Source organism: Marmota marmota, unplaced genomic scaffold (assembly GCF_001458135.2).
Source record: "Marmota marmota marmota unplaced genomic scaffold, marMar, whole genome shotgun sequence".
NCBI classification, from domain to species: Eukaryota; Metazoa; Chordata; class Mammalia; order Rodentia; family Sciuridae; genus Marmota; species Marmota marmota.
In genome coordinates, this window is record NW_026000037.1 from 6540075 (window position 1) to 6555858 (window position 15784).

Genomic DNA, 15784 nt, shown 5'->3' on the forward strand with positions numbered 1-15784 from the left:
TTATAGATAATGTAATAAACATGATGGTTCATTAAATAATATGCAATATCGCAAGAAACATACTAAAGATAATTACAAACTATTACAATAATTACATAGTATGAAAAAAATAAAATGGTATGCCACTGTTAAATCTTTTCCTTCTGAAGAAACTGGTTTTTTGAAATAGTCTTGAAAAAAACTGTATTTGGTCCTTTCAACACAAGATGTATGAGTCCTCTCTCTCTCTCTCTCTCTCTCTCTCTCTCTCTCTCTCTCTCTCTCACACACACACACACACACACACACACACACCCAGGAATCTCAAAAATCATGGGAATTCTGAAGATGTCATCACAGAAAACCCAAAAGAAAACTTACTTAATTTCAAGTTGTTTTATTCTACTTTCTGCTTTCTTAAGTCTTAGCTGAAGATCGTCTTTTGAGCTCTCTGCAATCAGATATCTTTGGTGCATTTCTTCCAGTTTTCTGTAGTCACTTTCATTCCCTCTGCCTTCACGGTAAATCTGCAGAAGAGGCTTATATGTGTACTTCCTTATAGAAGGAAACCCTCTTAATAAATTATACAGTTTAGATACTGAAATCAATGATGACAAAAAGTCACAATCATGTATTCATCTGTTTCCACTATAATGTATTAAAACACATCAAAGATTAATTCTAATTGCTTCACATTTACAAAATAAATTGCTGAAAACTGAGATATAATCACTTATTTTTAAAAAATTACTCATGCTAATAATATGAAATGTAAAGCAGCCAAAGCTAAAGACAAAACAAAACATACTATAAATGTCAACTTAGAGATAACCACTGGCAATTCTTTGATAAACAACCTTTGAGACAATTTACCAAAATTGAAATACTGCAATGAGTAGAACTATCTGGCTCCAGAATCTCCCTCTGGCTTATCTGGACAGTGATGTAGCTATGGGAGTTCCCCTTCCCCAGCAGTGGCTGAACCCCAGCTTAGCTTCTCATGAGACTCTGGACTTGCACTTACAGCACAGGGGCTGACACACCCCAAGGGAAGCAAGGTCTTCAGATGGTAGTATTCTCCATTTTGATAAGTCCCACCCAGCTACCCCCCAGATCCAGACCACCTGGCCACACAACCTGTGTCTTCTCCACTGACTAGACTGCTGTCACACCTGCACTATGAGCACCAGCATATCTGCATGGTGTTGCTAGCACAACTGCACTTCAGTCTCAGCAGGACTGTGACCAGGCAGGCTGGCCTGTGGGACAGGGAGAGAGCAGGGAGTGTGCCTTTGCTCTGCCTGCTGTCTTCAGCCTTGAAGGTGCTCCATTTCCCCAGTGGAGCCTATTCCTTGATCCAACCCAAGTAGTGTTCAAGAATTCCTCAAACCCCAATGTACAGCAGCAGGTGGCAAGCTAAAGAGGACCCAACCTGACAGATGGAGACTCACAAGGATCTACCTTCCAGGAGCGTGGTAACCAGGAAGGTCTCACTTTGAACATACGTATACATTTCTTTTCTTGAAAATCAGGCTGTATACCAAGTTCTGTTTTATAAATTATTATTTTACTATCTGGTGTCATGATTTTTGAGAACATGGATATATCACATGATTTTTTGTCTATGTAGCTCATCTTTGAAAGTCAAATGCTTACTATCATTTACTATTTCTTAATATTGGACAAGTTATTTACTACTCTAGGACAGTTCCTAATACAGCATCTAAAATATTGTATGTTCAAATTTGGTCTTTTCTTTTCCCAAGGCACTTTAAAAAAATGTGATATTTGTTGCTAATAAAAAAGTGTAAAGAGGTAAGCTATATGGCACATGCCTGTAATCCTAGCAACTCGGGAGGCTGAGGCAGAAGGATTGCGAGCTCAAAGTCAGCCTTTGCAACTTGGCGAGAAACTTTGCAACTCAGTGAGACCCTGTCTCTAAGCAAAATATAAAAAAAAGGGCTGGGGATGTGGCTCAGTGGTTGAGCACCCCTGGGTTCAATCCTCAGTACAAAAAAAAAAAAAGTGTAAGAAAGAAAGAAATTTTAAAGTTTTTCTCAAATTTAATTGAGGTCAATATTTTTCCTAATTATTATAATTTTAAAGGCAAAAATCATAGCAATGTTATAATTTTCTAGTTAATTATTTTGTTATTTTTGTAGATGGTCTAACCCCAGAGAGAGTTGACATAAAATTAAAAAATGAAACTTCCTATTGGGATACAGTTAAGCAAGGAGTTTTATGGTCAAAGAATATGATTGTTCTTGGAAAGAAATGTATGCCGGCAATACCAGAATTTAAATGAAGACTCTGAGTATATTCCAAGAAAATAAAAACACTCACCAGGAGAATACTTATAAATACAAGGGTTGCTAGTAGATAATGTGATGAAAGCAGACAAAATTGTTGGATATTTGTAGTTGTGTTTTAGGTAGGTATATTTCCTTTTTCTTTTTACCTTTTCTAGTTCTTCTTCCACAGCTTTTTTTTCCCTAATGGCTCGTTCAATTTGGCTTTGTTTTTCATCACACTCCTATAAATTCAAGTTATAGTGTAAATAAATATGTTTGGTGAAACCTTAAGGAAAATAGGAGGGAATGAAAAAGTAAAATGACTTGCTCATAACAGAAATATCATACTTAAACAACAAAGTAAGGTCATAGTGACTAGAAACAAACCAAAACTTAATTTTCAAGAGCTACTTATCCTAGGATTTCAGAAGTGACCTCTAGTTATAGACCGCCAAAGAATTGTACTTCAACCGACTAGGTGGGACATAGGTTGGGTGATGGGGAGGAAAAAATAATCAGGGTCCCTTTCTCACGGTACAGATTCTTTTATGTACTCTTATTAAACATTTTGGAAAGGGAACATTGAGCTAGATAGTAGTATAATATCCTGGGGGATATCCTCAGGCTCAAAAGGTGGCAGGTGAGCAAATTCTAAAACAGTTAATTTCTCTTTGCAAAACTTACAAACAACCATGGGAATACTAAATACGTTTTATTAGCAGGAACATAAAACATTTTTGCTCAAAAATTTTATGCTCAAAAGATTTTAATCAGTAAACTTAGAAAGCATATCAATTAATCAATAAACTTTCATATTTTGCTAATAAAACAATAATCATTCTAATTACTGGTTTTCTTCACAATTATTTATTTTATACGTTAATGTGTTTTGGAGGATGAATATAAATAGCTTTTTATTATTGTGAATCATGCTTCAGAGGAGTCTGCTTTGCTGACAGTATTCTGCTAAAGATATTTAATTATTTTTAATTATTTTAAATGTGACCCCAAATTAATCACTTTGGTTATAATGAAGACCTTTACCTGATGTTACAAATCAGATGAAAAATTTAAGTTTAGTATCTTTTATTAAGATAGTATATTCAGTGTAGACCAACTGCACCTTTAATATTTCATTTATGCTCCTGTATACTGGAAGTTGTTCGTCTATTAAAAGGTAATTTTGGGGGCTGGGGTTGTCGCTCAGCGGTAGACTGTTTGCCTAGCACATGCAAAGCCCTGGGTTCGATCCTTAGTACCACATAAAAATAAATAAAGTAATGGTATTGTGTCCAACTACAACTAAAAAAAATAAATATTAAAAAAAGGTAGGGGCTGGGGTTGTGGCTCCGTTGTAGAGTGCTCGCCTAGCATGCACAAGGCGCTGGGTTCGATCCTCAGCACCACATAAAAATAAAATAAAGACGTTGTGTCCACCAAAAACTGAAAAATAAATATTAAAAAATTCTCTCTCTCTTTTTTTTTAAAAAGATACTGTGTCCACCTAAAACTTAAGAATAAATATTTTTAAAAAAGGTAGTTTCGTGGTGCTGAATATGGTATTTCTTCTATTTTATAACTTTTCCCATGTGACTTTCAATATGTATGTTAATAACAAAGTCAGATTAAACTTTTGGGCCTGGCATGTGGGTAGAAAGACCAGCATGTTATAGGTATGTTACATATACATGGCCATGAAATTCACCATATCATATTGACAGGTGATATTAACTAAAAGAATATTTGATTAACCCAGTGTAACAAAGGTAAAATGAGACAAAATAGTTGAAGCCTTTATAGAAAATTTTCATATTAATTCTATTAAAAACACACTACAATACTAACACAAACATTAAAAATTAATTATTAAAAGGTTTTTAGAGTTATTAGCTAATCACCCCTGATAAACCTATGTTTGGGGAAAACAAGACAAAATGAAAACAGCTATTTTTCAAGCACTCATGGAGTATTTCTGAAATCATATCCCAGCATAAAGGAAGCCTCAGCAAATTTTAAGATGAATATCATTTACACCGTGATCTGTGTCCCTTGTGTAACCAAATTAGAAATCAACAATAAAAAGACAGTCTAAATTTCTGTGTATTTAGAAACTAAAAAATAGGTTTTCAAAAAAAAAATTCAAGATCTAAGAAAAGATCATAATGAATGCTTCATTTCACTCCTATATATGTATGCATTTATAACTGATCCTCTTCCTCATTTGCAAGAGATTCATAGCAGAATTAAAATCTTGAGTGTTCTTAAAAGAAACTCTGTCTTGCAGTAGAAGCTAAAAGCTGGGGGGTGGGTGTTGGTCTCTAAAGAGAACAGTAGCTTGGAGTGCACTACCTTTAGCTTTTTCTTAACCTATTTTAAAAAGGTGCATGCTAACCTAAATATATAAGTTTTTTTCTTCCTGCAAGCATAACTTAATTTTGGGCTAGTCAAAATATGTTAAACTTACTCTCAGACTTAACTGTTTTGGTAAAGATGGTTACATACAATTGCTTTTTAAAAAAAAAAATAATTTATTTTTTAGTTATAGATGGACACAATATCTTTATTTTATTTTTATGTGGTGCTTAAGATCAAACCCAGTGCCTCATGCTTGGTAGGCGAGCACTCTATCACTGAGCCACAACCCCAGCCCCACACAACTGCTTTTTAATAACAGAAAACAGGGTTGTTATGCCTGAGACTACAGCCTAGATTTTTCTGGGAATATATACTTTTTAAAAGTAAATGAAAATGTCTTAATTTGAACACATTTTATAACATATTTAATGTTCAAACACTTTAAACAGTACAGTTTTTTTATACACAGAATCAACATGACATCAGATTATGTTTGATGTTTAGAAAAATAACTTAGCTAAGAGGAAGAATTGTAGTACCATAAGCATTAGAAACATGTTTAGTAATAAACTGAAGTTATCAATTTTTTAAACTTTAGAGTGAGTTTAATATAACTTTTGTTGTTACACAGATAATAATTATTTTAAAAATCCTTACTAGTCCTCATTCCTTTGGGAAAACAGAACTAATTTTCTTGCTCTTGCAGAGTGGACAGTCCACTGAATAATTCTAGACCGGGGTAAAGGCACTGTTATTCCTCCTCTTCTATAGGAGAAGAGAGTCTTCTAATAGCTAATCAGCCCATGGAATAGAATAAGCAAGATAACAGGGTGAGGTAAAACTGTATAACAGTGAATGGCACATGACTAATTAGCCATATTGCATCCCATTAATTTTATACAATGTTCCTATATCACCAAAACAAGTGATATTTAAAAAATAAATAAAAAGTAACACTGTTTCTGATTCTATACATTCAGGACCTGTACATAATATACATTACAGTGTTTGTAGAAAGTGGGAAAGACCTGATTCCTCTTTCAGATGTATTTAAACGTCATTCAGTTAATAAATATTTATTTCAAAATATACTGTGTAAAAACACCATAGGAGGCAATGGGGGAAATGAAGGAAGACAAAAGACTTTCTACACCAGGGTGCTTCCAATCTAATTGAAGGAATAAGATTTCATGGAGAGAGCACCAGTTTGTGTGTGGGTGTGTGCTGACACACAAAAGTGCAGCATCTTTATTAAAAGATAGCTCATTGCTCTGTCTTGTAACAGATGAAAAGTGATAACAGGGATTCAGAAAAGTTAAAAGAGTTTGTGAAGATGTAAATTCTTTCCATTTCCTGGAATTGCCTTTATTTTTATTCTCCTACAAGCAAAACTTTAAAATTTCATCTCCTCGAGGCTGGGGTTGTGGCTCAGTGGTATAGCACTCACCTAGCATGGGTGAGGCACTGGGTTCGATCCTCAGCATCACATAAAGATAAATAAATGAAGGTATTGTGTCCATCTACAACTGAAAAATGTTTAACAACAAAAAATTCATCTCCTCAAATTTTCAAGTTAAATTAATATCTCTAATGCAATCTCCACCACACAAGCTCTCTCTTCCTCTTCCCCTTCGCCTACTTGCTCTTCAGTACTCCTTTCTTCGGGAGCTTCCCGGGGTCTTTCCTCTCTCTCCCTTTCTGCCTGGCCTCCCAGATGAAGCCACCACGTGGGAGCAGCTGCAGCTGGGTGCTCAATGGCACTGTGTGTTCTGTCAAAGGCAAGTGATTACCAAGTACATGTGCTGAATGCCATCTATCTTTCCTGCTAGACCAAGGCACAAGACTGCAGAAAACATGTCTTTCTGGATTTTCACTTTGTCCTTAACACCTAGCATAGGTCATGGCTCAGTAAATATATTTTGAATGAATGAATGTCCAATACCATCTATAGTGGCTTTTAAGCAATTTTTCAAAGAAATTATCAATATAGTCTTCTCACATACCATTTGAAGGGCTGAAAGTTCTTCCGTTAATCGAGAAATCTGTACATGATATTGCTTTTTTGTATTTTCAACCTGTAAATTAAGACACTACAAATTATTTAGGTAAAGAGTAAAAATGATTAATATCTGATACAAATTTAGGATAATAAATGTTTTTTAGTACTGGAGATGGGAAATGAGCTACAACTGAGCTATATCCCACTCCTTGGGATAACACTTTGTATAAAAAGTAAAATTATGACTTTTAGGGCATAAAAGATGAATAAACACACAATGTATTTAAGAGCCAAGAATCTGTCATAAGAATAAAAGGAACAGGATGATCCATCTAAAAGGAGAGTGGCTCTTGTTTATATGGTTTCTTTATCAATATTTTACTATTATTAGAAATAAAAGCTGGAAACATTTTATGAAACTTAATTATTAATTCCTTTAAAACAATAATTTAAATCATATCAATTAGTATAAATAATATATTTTTGTGAAAAATAAGTATATTCACTAAAACTAAACATTTTTGAGAAGAGTGGCGTTATTTTACATCTTTGTGAATCTCCTTAATGTCTTGCGGAATAGAAGTCAGCTAGATTCTCTGATCTGTTTCTGTATTCAACCTGTTGTGTTGTTGCAGATCAGACAGCCTTTGGAAAACCATGCTACTGGCTTGTGATAAAATGGGTGTGAAAAGAGTAACAGTGTGGCAATGTCACTCTGAAAGTAGGTGTGGTTGCAGGATCTCTGAGCAACACTTTGGGAGCTGGTGCCCAGAGCAGGGTAAGAGAAAAACAGCATCACACACTGCAAATGCAACAAATAAACTTTAAGGAACTTGTATTTCACAAATGGAAGAACATTTTAGCTGCACATAAGATCACATCTTAGAGCAAGCAAATTACTTTTTAAGGAAATATGCATTTAAATTAACACAGAAATATCTTCAGAAACAGTACAATTTATGTGCTCGGAGTATTCTGAGGAATTAGTCACACCTTGTCAGGATGGTTCCTATGACAATAATTTTTTCTAATAGATATTCATGCTTTTTAAAAGGAGTGTGAAGAACACTGATGCCAATCGTATACTGTCAAGAAAACTTCCATGATCCAAAAGTCTTTGGGAATTTTCTAGAATTGTACTAAATGAACTATTTTTAAAACATAATGAAAACTTTCTTTGGAACATTTAGAAAAATGCCATGTACTTTATCTGGTTTATTAATATGAACTATATTTTTGAAGATCTGTCAACATTATATGTGGCCGTATTTTAGGTCATAATTAATGTTGACTTCCCTTATAAAATTAAGGGTTAGGACATTAAAGATCAATCTATGCTGTTCATGGGTCAGTAATAAGAGTTGAGCCTTTTAAGGATTATATACGTTAGGCATATGAAATTGTTATTATCTCCAATCAGGTTAGGAAGACTGAGCACTTGGTTTGGATCTAGAATGTCTCCCAGGCCACAGGCAGAGGTCTGGTCCCAGTAAGGCACTGCTGGGAGATGTCGGAACCTTTAAGAGGTGGGGCCTGGTGGAGGCCTTCAGGTCACTGGAGACAGGCCCTAAAAGGGGAAACCAGGACCCTGACCCTTCTCATTCCTCCCATTCACTTCCCAACCATGCGGTGTGTGGGTTTTTTTTCCTTTGGTGCACTAGTGTTGTACATAGTGATGAGATTCACGGTACATATTCATACATGCACACAATATAACAATAGGATTTGGTCAATATCATTCCCCAGAAGTCCCCTTGCCCCCTTTCTTCCTCCCTCCCCTGACCCCTTTCCTCTACTCTACTGATCTCCCTTGGATTTTCATGAAGGTGAGTGCTTTTGCTATTCCAATACACTCCTGCAGTGATTTGCAGACTCCCTATAGTCCTAAAAGTGATGGGGCCCAATGATCATGGACTGGAATTTCTGAAACCATCAGCCAAACCGAAACTTTTCCTCCTTATAAATTAGAACTGGCAAGCTGATTAATACATTGAGGCAAAAAGAAATTAAGTCATGGATGTTCCCATAACTTCATTAACTTCATTTCCCAGTTCTTTCCCTTTTCCCTCCCCTCCTCCCTCTTCCTTGGTTCCCTACTTCTACTCTCTCTAAGATGTCCCTTTTATTTTGATGTATATATTTTTGTTCCACATATGCCATAATTTTAATTAAATGAAAATTCAAAGGAAAAATTCTACGTATAGTGATTATTATTTTCTGAATACTGGGTTTGCAATCTTAATTTTCTTTTACACAATGTTATATATCTTCCATTTGTTTTAACCATGAACCTGTATTATTTTCAATAATAATTTTTAAGTTTATATATATTAAAAAAAAAAACAAACACCAACAACCCAAATTGGCAGTAGTGTGAAATGCAAAGGAGTCAAGAGACGCAGAAAATGCTTGGCACATAGGAAGTGCTCAATAAAGACTTCCTGAGTGAATGACCAGAGCAGTAGTGAGGGGCTGGGTATTAAGGAAATCAACAAGAGCACAGGAGAAAGGAAAGATCTGAGAGGAAGAGAGCGAGTCCAGTTTTGACAATGAGCTTCTGCTGCCTGTAGGGTTCCTTATGGGGGAGTAACAGGAGGCATGGGAGGCAGAGTTAGTATTCATATTTGTGAAGGTATTTGGAATTAACACCATCACATCACCTTAGAAAAAATTCCCTGAGATTATCTAATGGTTAATGCAAAACACAACCTCCACCAACCTTAAAATCAAAGTGAATTCATTTTAGGATTAGAAAATACAAGTCGAGTGTTAATACCATGATAGAATACTTTGATAAAATACTTTTGCTATAAAATACATACAACTTGTTAATTATCTATTTTAAAAATAAGTCTTCAAGAAAATGTTAGGCTCTGGCCTAAAGTTATAGTATCTCAATCCCATAAAGACAGCATGGTTCTAGTAGGAATGACACAGAAGATCAGAAATAAAAAGCCCAGGAATTAGTTTGGATTCTGCCTCAAACTGGAATTTTCATATTGGGATACTATCTAGTTTTAGTCAGTGACAAAGGACAGTCATGAATTGCTTAACAACAGGGTTTGTTCTGAGAAGTATATTGTTAGGTGATTTTGTTTTTGTGACAATATTTAACACAAACCTAGAAGGTACAGCTGACATACACATCTATGCTATTGCTCTTAGACCTGTAATGGCATGTTGCTGTATTGGACACTGTAGGCACAATGGTAGATATTTGTATATCTAAACATATTTCAACAAGAATAAAAACTTACTAGAATAAGAAATTACTAGGTGACAAGAATTTTTCATCATAACCTTATGGAACCACTGTCATATATACAGTCTGTTGTTGACCAAAATGTTGTTATGTGGCCCAGGACTGTAATAGATTCCTAAGAAATACTTTCGTGGCAAGAAACATTATAGAGTGGCTTTGTAAGAATGCAAACTTTACCACTTATTTGTCTGTGAGAAAGCAAATCAGTTAACTTTATTTTTATTTATTTATTTATTTGTGGTGCTGGGATTGGACCCACAGCCTTGTGCATGCAAGGCAAGCACTCTGTTAACTGAGCTATATCCCCAGCTCTAACTTTATTTTTTTTTAAACTGACAAGGCTATTAAAAACCAGTCTAAAATGGCTGTCCCTCTAGGAGTAATATTAAAGAAAAGGAACAGTTGTTTTTAACCATTTATACAAATAATTTCATAGGCAGTCTTCCTGAATTTTACTTTTCAATTTTGAAGTCTCTAAGTAACACTTAGTTTTAAAGTTGGGACTTAGATTTGGAATTTTAAATATAATTAAAAACTCCTTACTTCTTTCTTGGTTCTTATAGAGGTATTTTGTATAAGCTGAGAAACTGCTTCACTCATTTTCTTTTTATCTTCTTCATTTTGCTTCTTTTCAAGCAGAGCCTACAAAAATAATCATTTCATGTTATAGATCACATAATTATTAGCAAAGAGAATTTATTAAAAACCTACTAATCACTCTCTTTATAATAACATCACCTCCTAGATTTCTGGGACATTTCCATTTGAAGATGTTGCCAGAGTCATGAATGATATCCGTTTTTCCAAACCTCATACATCCTTGTCCTAATTAAAAACTTACTCTGACATTTATTTCAGCCAGTGTTTCCATCCAATCTCTACAGATAGAAATCTTAAAGATTTTTAAATTTTTCTTCTCTTTCAAGTGCCTATACAAATTAAGTCATCATCCATTAGTATCATATTCTTGAAAAAAATCTCTGGATTTCTCCTTTACATTATTTGATATTACTCAAATCATGTCCTTCATACCTGGATCACACTGTACCACCTCTGATGTGTTTTTATCCCTACCAATCATCGCCATCACCCACTAAAAATACTGTTAAAATTCTAGTTCTGTTTGTCAGTCACACTCCATTTCTTTCCTATGGGGTAAAACTCCTCTACTCATCTCCTTCCATTCTTTTTACACTCCCTCCAATCAAGTTTTTGTCACCATGGTCTTACCTTTTGATGGTACTGAGATAACTTATCGTTTCCTTTTTCTTTTGCTTTCTGGACTGCCTTCAGTTCACCCCACTGTGGGTGTTCCTTCCACCTCACTAATGTGTCTTCTCAGTCTCAGATGCTGACTAGCCTTCTTCTTCTGCATCTTGTAATACTGAACCACCCAAAGCGCAGTTCTTGCTCCTTTTCTCTATGTCCTTTCCTTGGTGATCTAATAAAATCTTCTGATTTTTAAATACTTATATTTTGACAAAGTCTGAATTTACATCTCTAACCCAAACATCTTTCTGAGCTGGGAATTCCTCCAATTAGGTCAGATTGAATCAATCAATATCTCTTTTTAAAGTTTTCTTTTTCTTCTATTTCTTTCTTTTTTTGGTGCTAGGGATGGAATCCAGGACCTTGCTCTAGGCAAGTGCTGGCCCTGTATTCTAACTTGACCATCTTCAAAATATACCATCAACATTTTCAAACAGGTTTCCTCCAGCGTAATGAGCTAAGCTAGTGAGACATAATAGCTGTCATGAACTAACAGTCTCCAGAAGGAGAGGGGATAATGAAGAAGGGGAACGATGCCAGGCTCTGAGGCCTACTTGTTTGTACGATTGGTTAACCCATCTTGTCCCAGTGTCTCAGATGCAGAACACCCACAACAACATAAATTGAGCAGTAAATACAGCACCTATGGTAACTTTGAAATAATTATCGTAGGTTTTTAGACATCTATTGAGAAAAGTAATAGGTGATTGACAAGGGTATTTGAAAATATTTTAAATTCAATGTGAGAATGGTATAAATTTTACTATAAAAATTACCCTACTTCATATGGAATTCCAGTTTTCCATATGTAGTAGAGTAACTTTTATAGTAACCCCTATCTCTCACCCTGTACAAAATTCAGCTCAAAGTGGATCAAGGACCTAGGTCATAGAACAGAAACCCTGCAAATACTTAAAGAAAAGGTAGGCCCAACACTCTAACATACCAGCACAGAAACTGACTTCCTTAATAAGAACACTACAGAGCAAGAAGTAAAATCAATAATCAATAAGCAGGATGGCATCAAACTAAAAATCTTCTTCACAGCAAAGGAAATAATCAAGAGCATGAAGAGAAAGCCTACAGAATGATAGAAAAATCTTTACCTGCACTTCAGATAGAGCTTAATCTCCGGCATATATAAAGAACTCAAAAAACACCAAAAGAAAACCAAATAACCTAATCAATAAATGAGCAAAGGAACTGAACAGAAACTTCACAGAAGAAATACCAATGGTCAATAAATATATGAAAAAAATGTTCAACATGTCCAGCAATTAGAGAAATGCAAATTAAAACTACACTGAGATTTCCATCTCACTCCAGTCAGAATGGTAATAATCAAGAATACAAGTAACAATAAGTGGTGGTGAGGATGTGAGGAAAAAGGTATACTCATACATTGCTGGTGGGACTGCAAATTGGTTTAACCACTCTGGAAAGCAGTATGGAGATTCCTCAGAAAACCTGGAATGGAATCACCATTTGACCCAGTTATCCCACTCCTTGGTGTATATCCAAAGGAGTTAAAATCAGCATACTACAATGATGCAGCCACATTAATGTTTATAGCAACTCAATTAGCTAAGCTATGGAACTAACCCAAGTCCCCTTCAATAGATGAATGGATAAAGAAAATGTGGTAAATATACAAAGTGGAGTATTAGTAAGCCACAAAGAAGAATGACTTTATAACATTTGCCAGCAAATGGTTGAATCTGAAGACTATCATGCTAAGTGAAATAAGCCAATCCCCAAAAAACTAAAGGTCAAATGTTTTCTCTGATAGGTGGAAGATAACCCACAAGAAGGGGTGGTGGTAAGAGAAAGAATAGAAGTGTAGTAGATTAGACTTTGGGGAGTGGAGGGAAAGGGGCAGTAAGCAAAAGAAGGACAGTGGACTGAGTCTATTGACATAGTTTTCCCATGTACATACATGAAAACAACACAGAGAATCCCACCACCACGGACAGCCGTAAGAATGTGACTCTAACTAGAATAAGATATAACTATATCAAAATGGATTCTGCTGTCATGTAAAACTAAAAAGAAACAATAAAAAACTGTAAAAAAGTTACTCTAGCTAAATGACCAACTGAAGAAAATATTTACATAATTGATAAGTAGTATAAAATATATTCACAAAAGTATTCTCTAGAAAGGGGATGCCATTCTATTTTGAGGAACATGCTGCATTTCAAATCATCGGTGTCCTAGGAGGAGGACGCTGGGACATGTGTGTGGTGCAGTGATGTGCAGGGCACCGCACTGCTGCCTGGCATGATGATGTGCTGCTTCTAGGGACACTTGCTGATGAGCTGTGACCCACGCTTTCATACTCCAGAGAATAGATGAGAGAAGACATTTATTCTGAAAGCTGTAGGAAAGTGGACATTGTGCTATCTTTGGAGAACATTTGGCAGTGGATGACATAATTATCAGATATTATGGACACAATTCACTAAAACAATTCATAAGAGGTAAGGTCATAAGATTTGGTTATAAATTCTGGGCACTGTGGGGAATAGTAAGATATTGCTATAACTTTTACTCATATTGTGGAAAAAGTACTTCAGAAGCACCTGACGGTGACCTTTTGCTTTGGGATCAAGTAGTTCTATAAATGCCTAAAGTGGTAGAGAATCCACAATCACTCTGCTTTTTTCTTTTCTTTTTTTTTTTTTCTCCAGTGATCTATTCACTGGCTATGATTTCTTGGTACACTTTGGCACTATGAGGAAAAACAGACTAAACAAGTGTCCTATGAGTCCAACAACACTGATGAAAAAATAATCAAGAGGTTTGTGTGATACAAATGATGAAATTCTCATTGTATAAAATGGTTACATAACAAATGTGTCATTACTGGAATGAACTGTAATATAGTAGAACCACTTGCCAAAGTTTGATGATTGAAAAAATTAAGAGCAGAGCCAATGTGTCTCAAGGAAAGGCAAAGAGACCAAACACATGATTAGTTGGTTGCCAAGTATTTCACTTCTATTAGAGGTACAAAATTATTTTGGCCTTTATTCATTCAGATAATTGATAAATGCATGGTTTACTCACAAATCTGGGAACAAAGACAAGAAAGCTCTCATAAATTTGCTCGATTTTTAGAGACACTTGCTTAGTTACGTAAAATGATGCAATGAGAAACCTTCACAAAGAAGAAAGTGTGATATTCTCAGACCTACTACTCTCCAAAATGATATTAAGATTTGATGTGAGAAGCCATATCATTCTCTTTTTGGGGGGCAGGGTGTGTGTGTGCCAGGGATTTAACTCAGGGACACTCAACCACTGAGCCACATCTCCAGCCCTATTTTGTATTTTATTTAGAGACAGGGCCTCACTGAGTAGCTTAGTGCTTCACTTTTGCTGATCCTAGCTTTGAAGTCGCGATCGGATCGCCTTGCCTCAGCCTTAAGAATATCGACAACAAGTCATCTTATGTGAAACTGACAACATACTGTCAAATATGTAATGTAAGCCTTTGAAGAGTTTTGTCCTTTCCACCAAAACTAATTGATAAATAGGTCATGAGAGTCACTTCATTGTATGTAGTGTAATATATGAAAGGATATCACATTTGCCCAATGCCCTAATTACAGGACAGTTTATATGTACGTAAAAGATATTACATTGTCCAGTGTCCTATTTAGAGGGCAATCTTTGTTTTTATTCTTAATGATAATAAAGGATATATAAGCTCTAGATTATGATACCCAATCTGTTTCAATGAACCTGTGTCAATTTTGTCAAAATATTCACAGAATTAAACACTTCGGATTTAGTGGGTTTAGAGAGCTAGTGACTCTGAACATCAAACAAGTAACTGAAGATGGGATCCTCCAGCAGTTAAGCAAGGAGTCACATGGGTGGTGGACACTCTACCAACAGGAAGCCTCTGTGATCCTGGGGGAAAGGCAATGAGTGTCTACACACCTCCTCTGTCCATAGTATCCTACACAAGATCTTCATTTTTGTGACCTGATGGTAATTCAAAGTGCTCATACAATTAGGTTTCAAAAGATAGAGGTAAACAAATTTGTCCTGTCCTCAATATTTCTAGATAACTTGGATGCTTAAAACAATACTCAAACATATTATGTCTATTGTGTGCTTTCTTTGTATGTGGTGCTGGGAACTGAACCTGGGTCCCTGACACTCGAGGCAAGTACTGTACCACACTGAGCTACAACCCCAGCCTAATTGTGTTTATTTTAAGTAGTCTAAGAGACAGAACTCAGATCACACAGGGGAATACTACCTGAAAGGCAAGATAAGCACTTTAGTATTTAGCTTGTTCTGTTTTTAGTAGCTTTCTTGGAAAATTCTCCATCTTGTAAAAAATGAACCAATGCATTTCCTTTACATGCCTCACACTTCCTAGTAGAACATTCTGCACACAGTAGCTATTCAATAAATGTTGATAAATAAACTAGTGATAATATGAGCTCTACATAAAAAGACAGTGCCATTAAAGTATCTTTACCATTCATACAGAAACGGTACAAGGAAAAAAAAACATGGTATAAGATGGCACAGAAATCACAATGTTTAGAAGGTTAAAAAAGGAAAAGTGACAAAAAGAATCTAGTTAATAATCTTTAAAGTTAAAATTAA

General features: G+C 35.4%; 1 protein-coding gene across 4 annotated transcripts in view; it reads right to left on the minus strand.

Annotated features, from left to right (window-relative positions):
* Positions 1 to 15784, minus strand: part of Sclt1 (sodium channel and clathrin linker 1) — a 156526-nt gene that overhangs the window by 49402 nt on the left and 91340 nt on the right. For 3 of the 4 annotated variants that reach the window (XR_007350836.1, XM_048812056.1, XM_048812057.1), the window contains exons 13-16: positions 10430 to 10528; positions 6629 to 6700; positions 2438 to 2512; positions 361 to 506 (exon numbers count right to left, since the gene is read on the minus strand). Coding sequence is in view for 3 of the 4 variants with exons in the window: in XM_048812056.1 (XP_048668013.1) it covers positions 361 to 506; positions 2438 to 2512; positions 6629 to 6700; positions 10430 to 10528 (392 nt within the window). In the remaining variant the exon portion in view is untranslated. The remainder of the gene's footprint in view (positions 1 to 360; positions 507 to 2437; positions 2513 to 6628; positions 6701 to 10429; positions 10529 to 15784) is intronic. The other variant, XM_048812058.1, reaches the window with a different exon arrangement.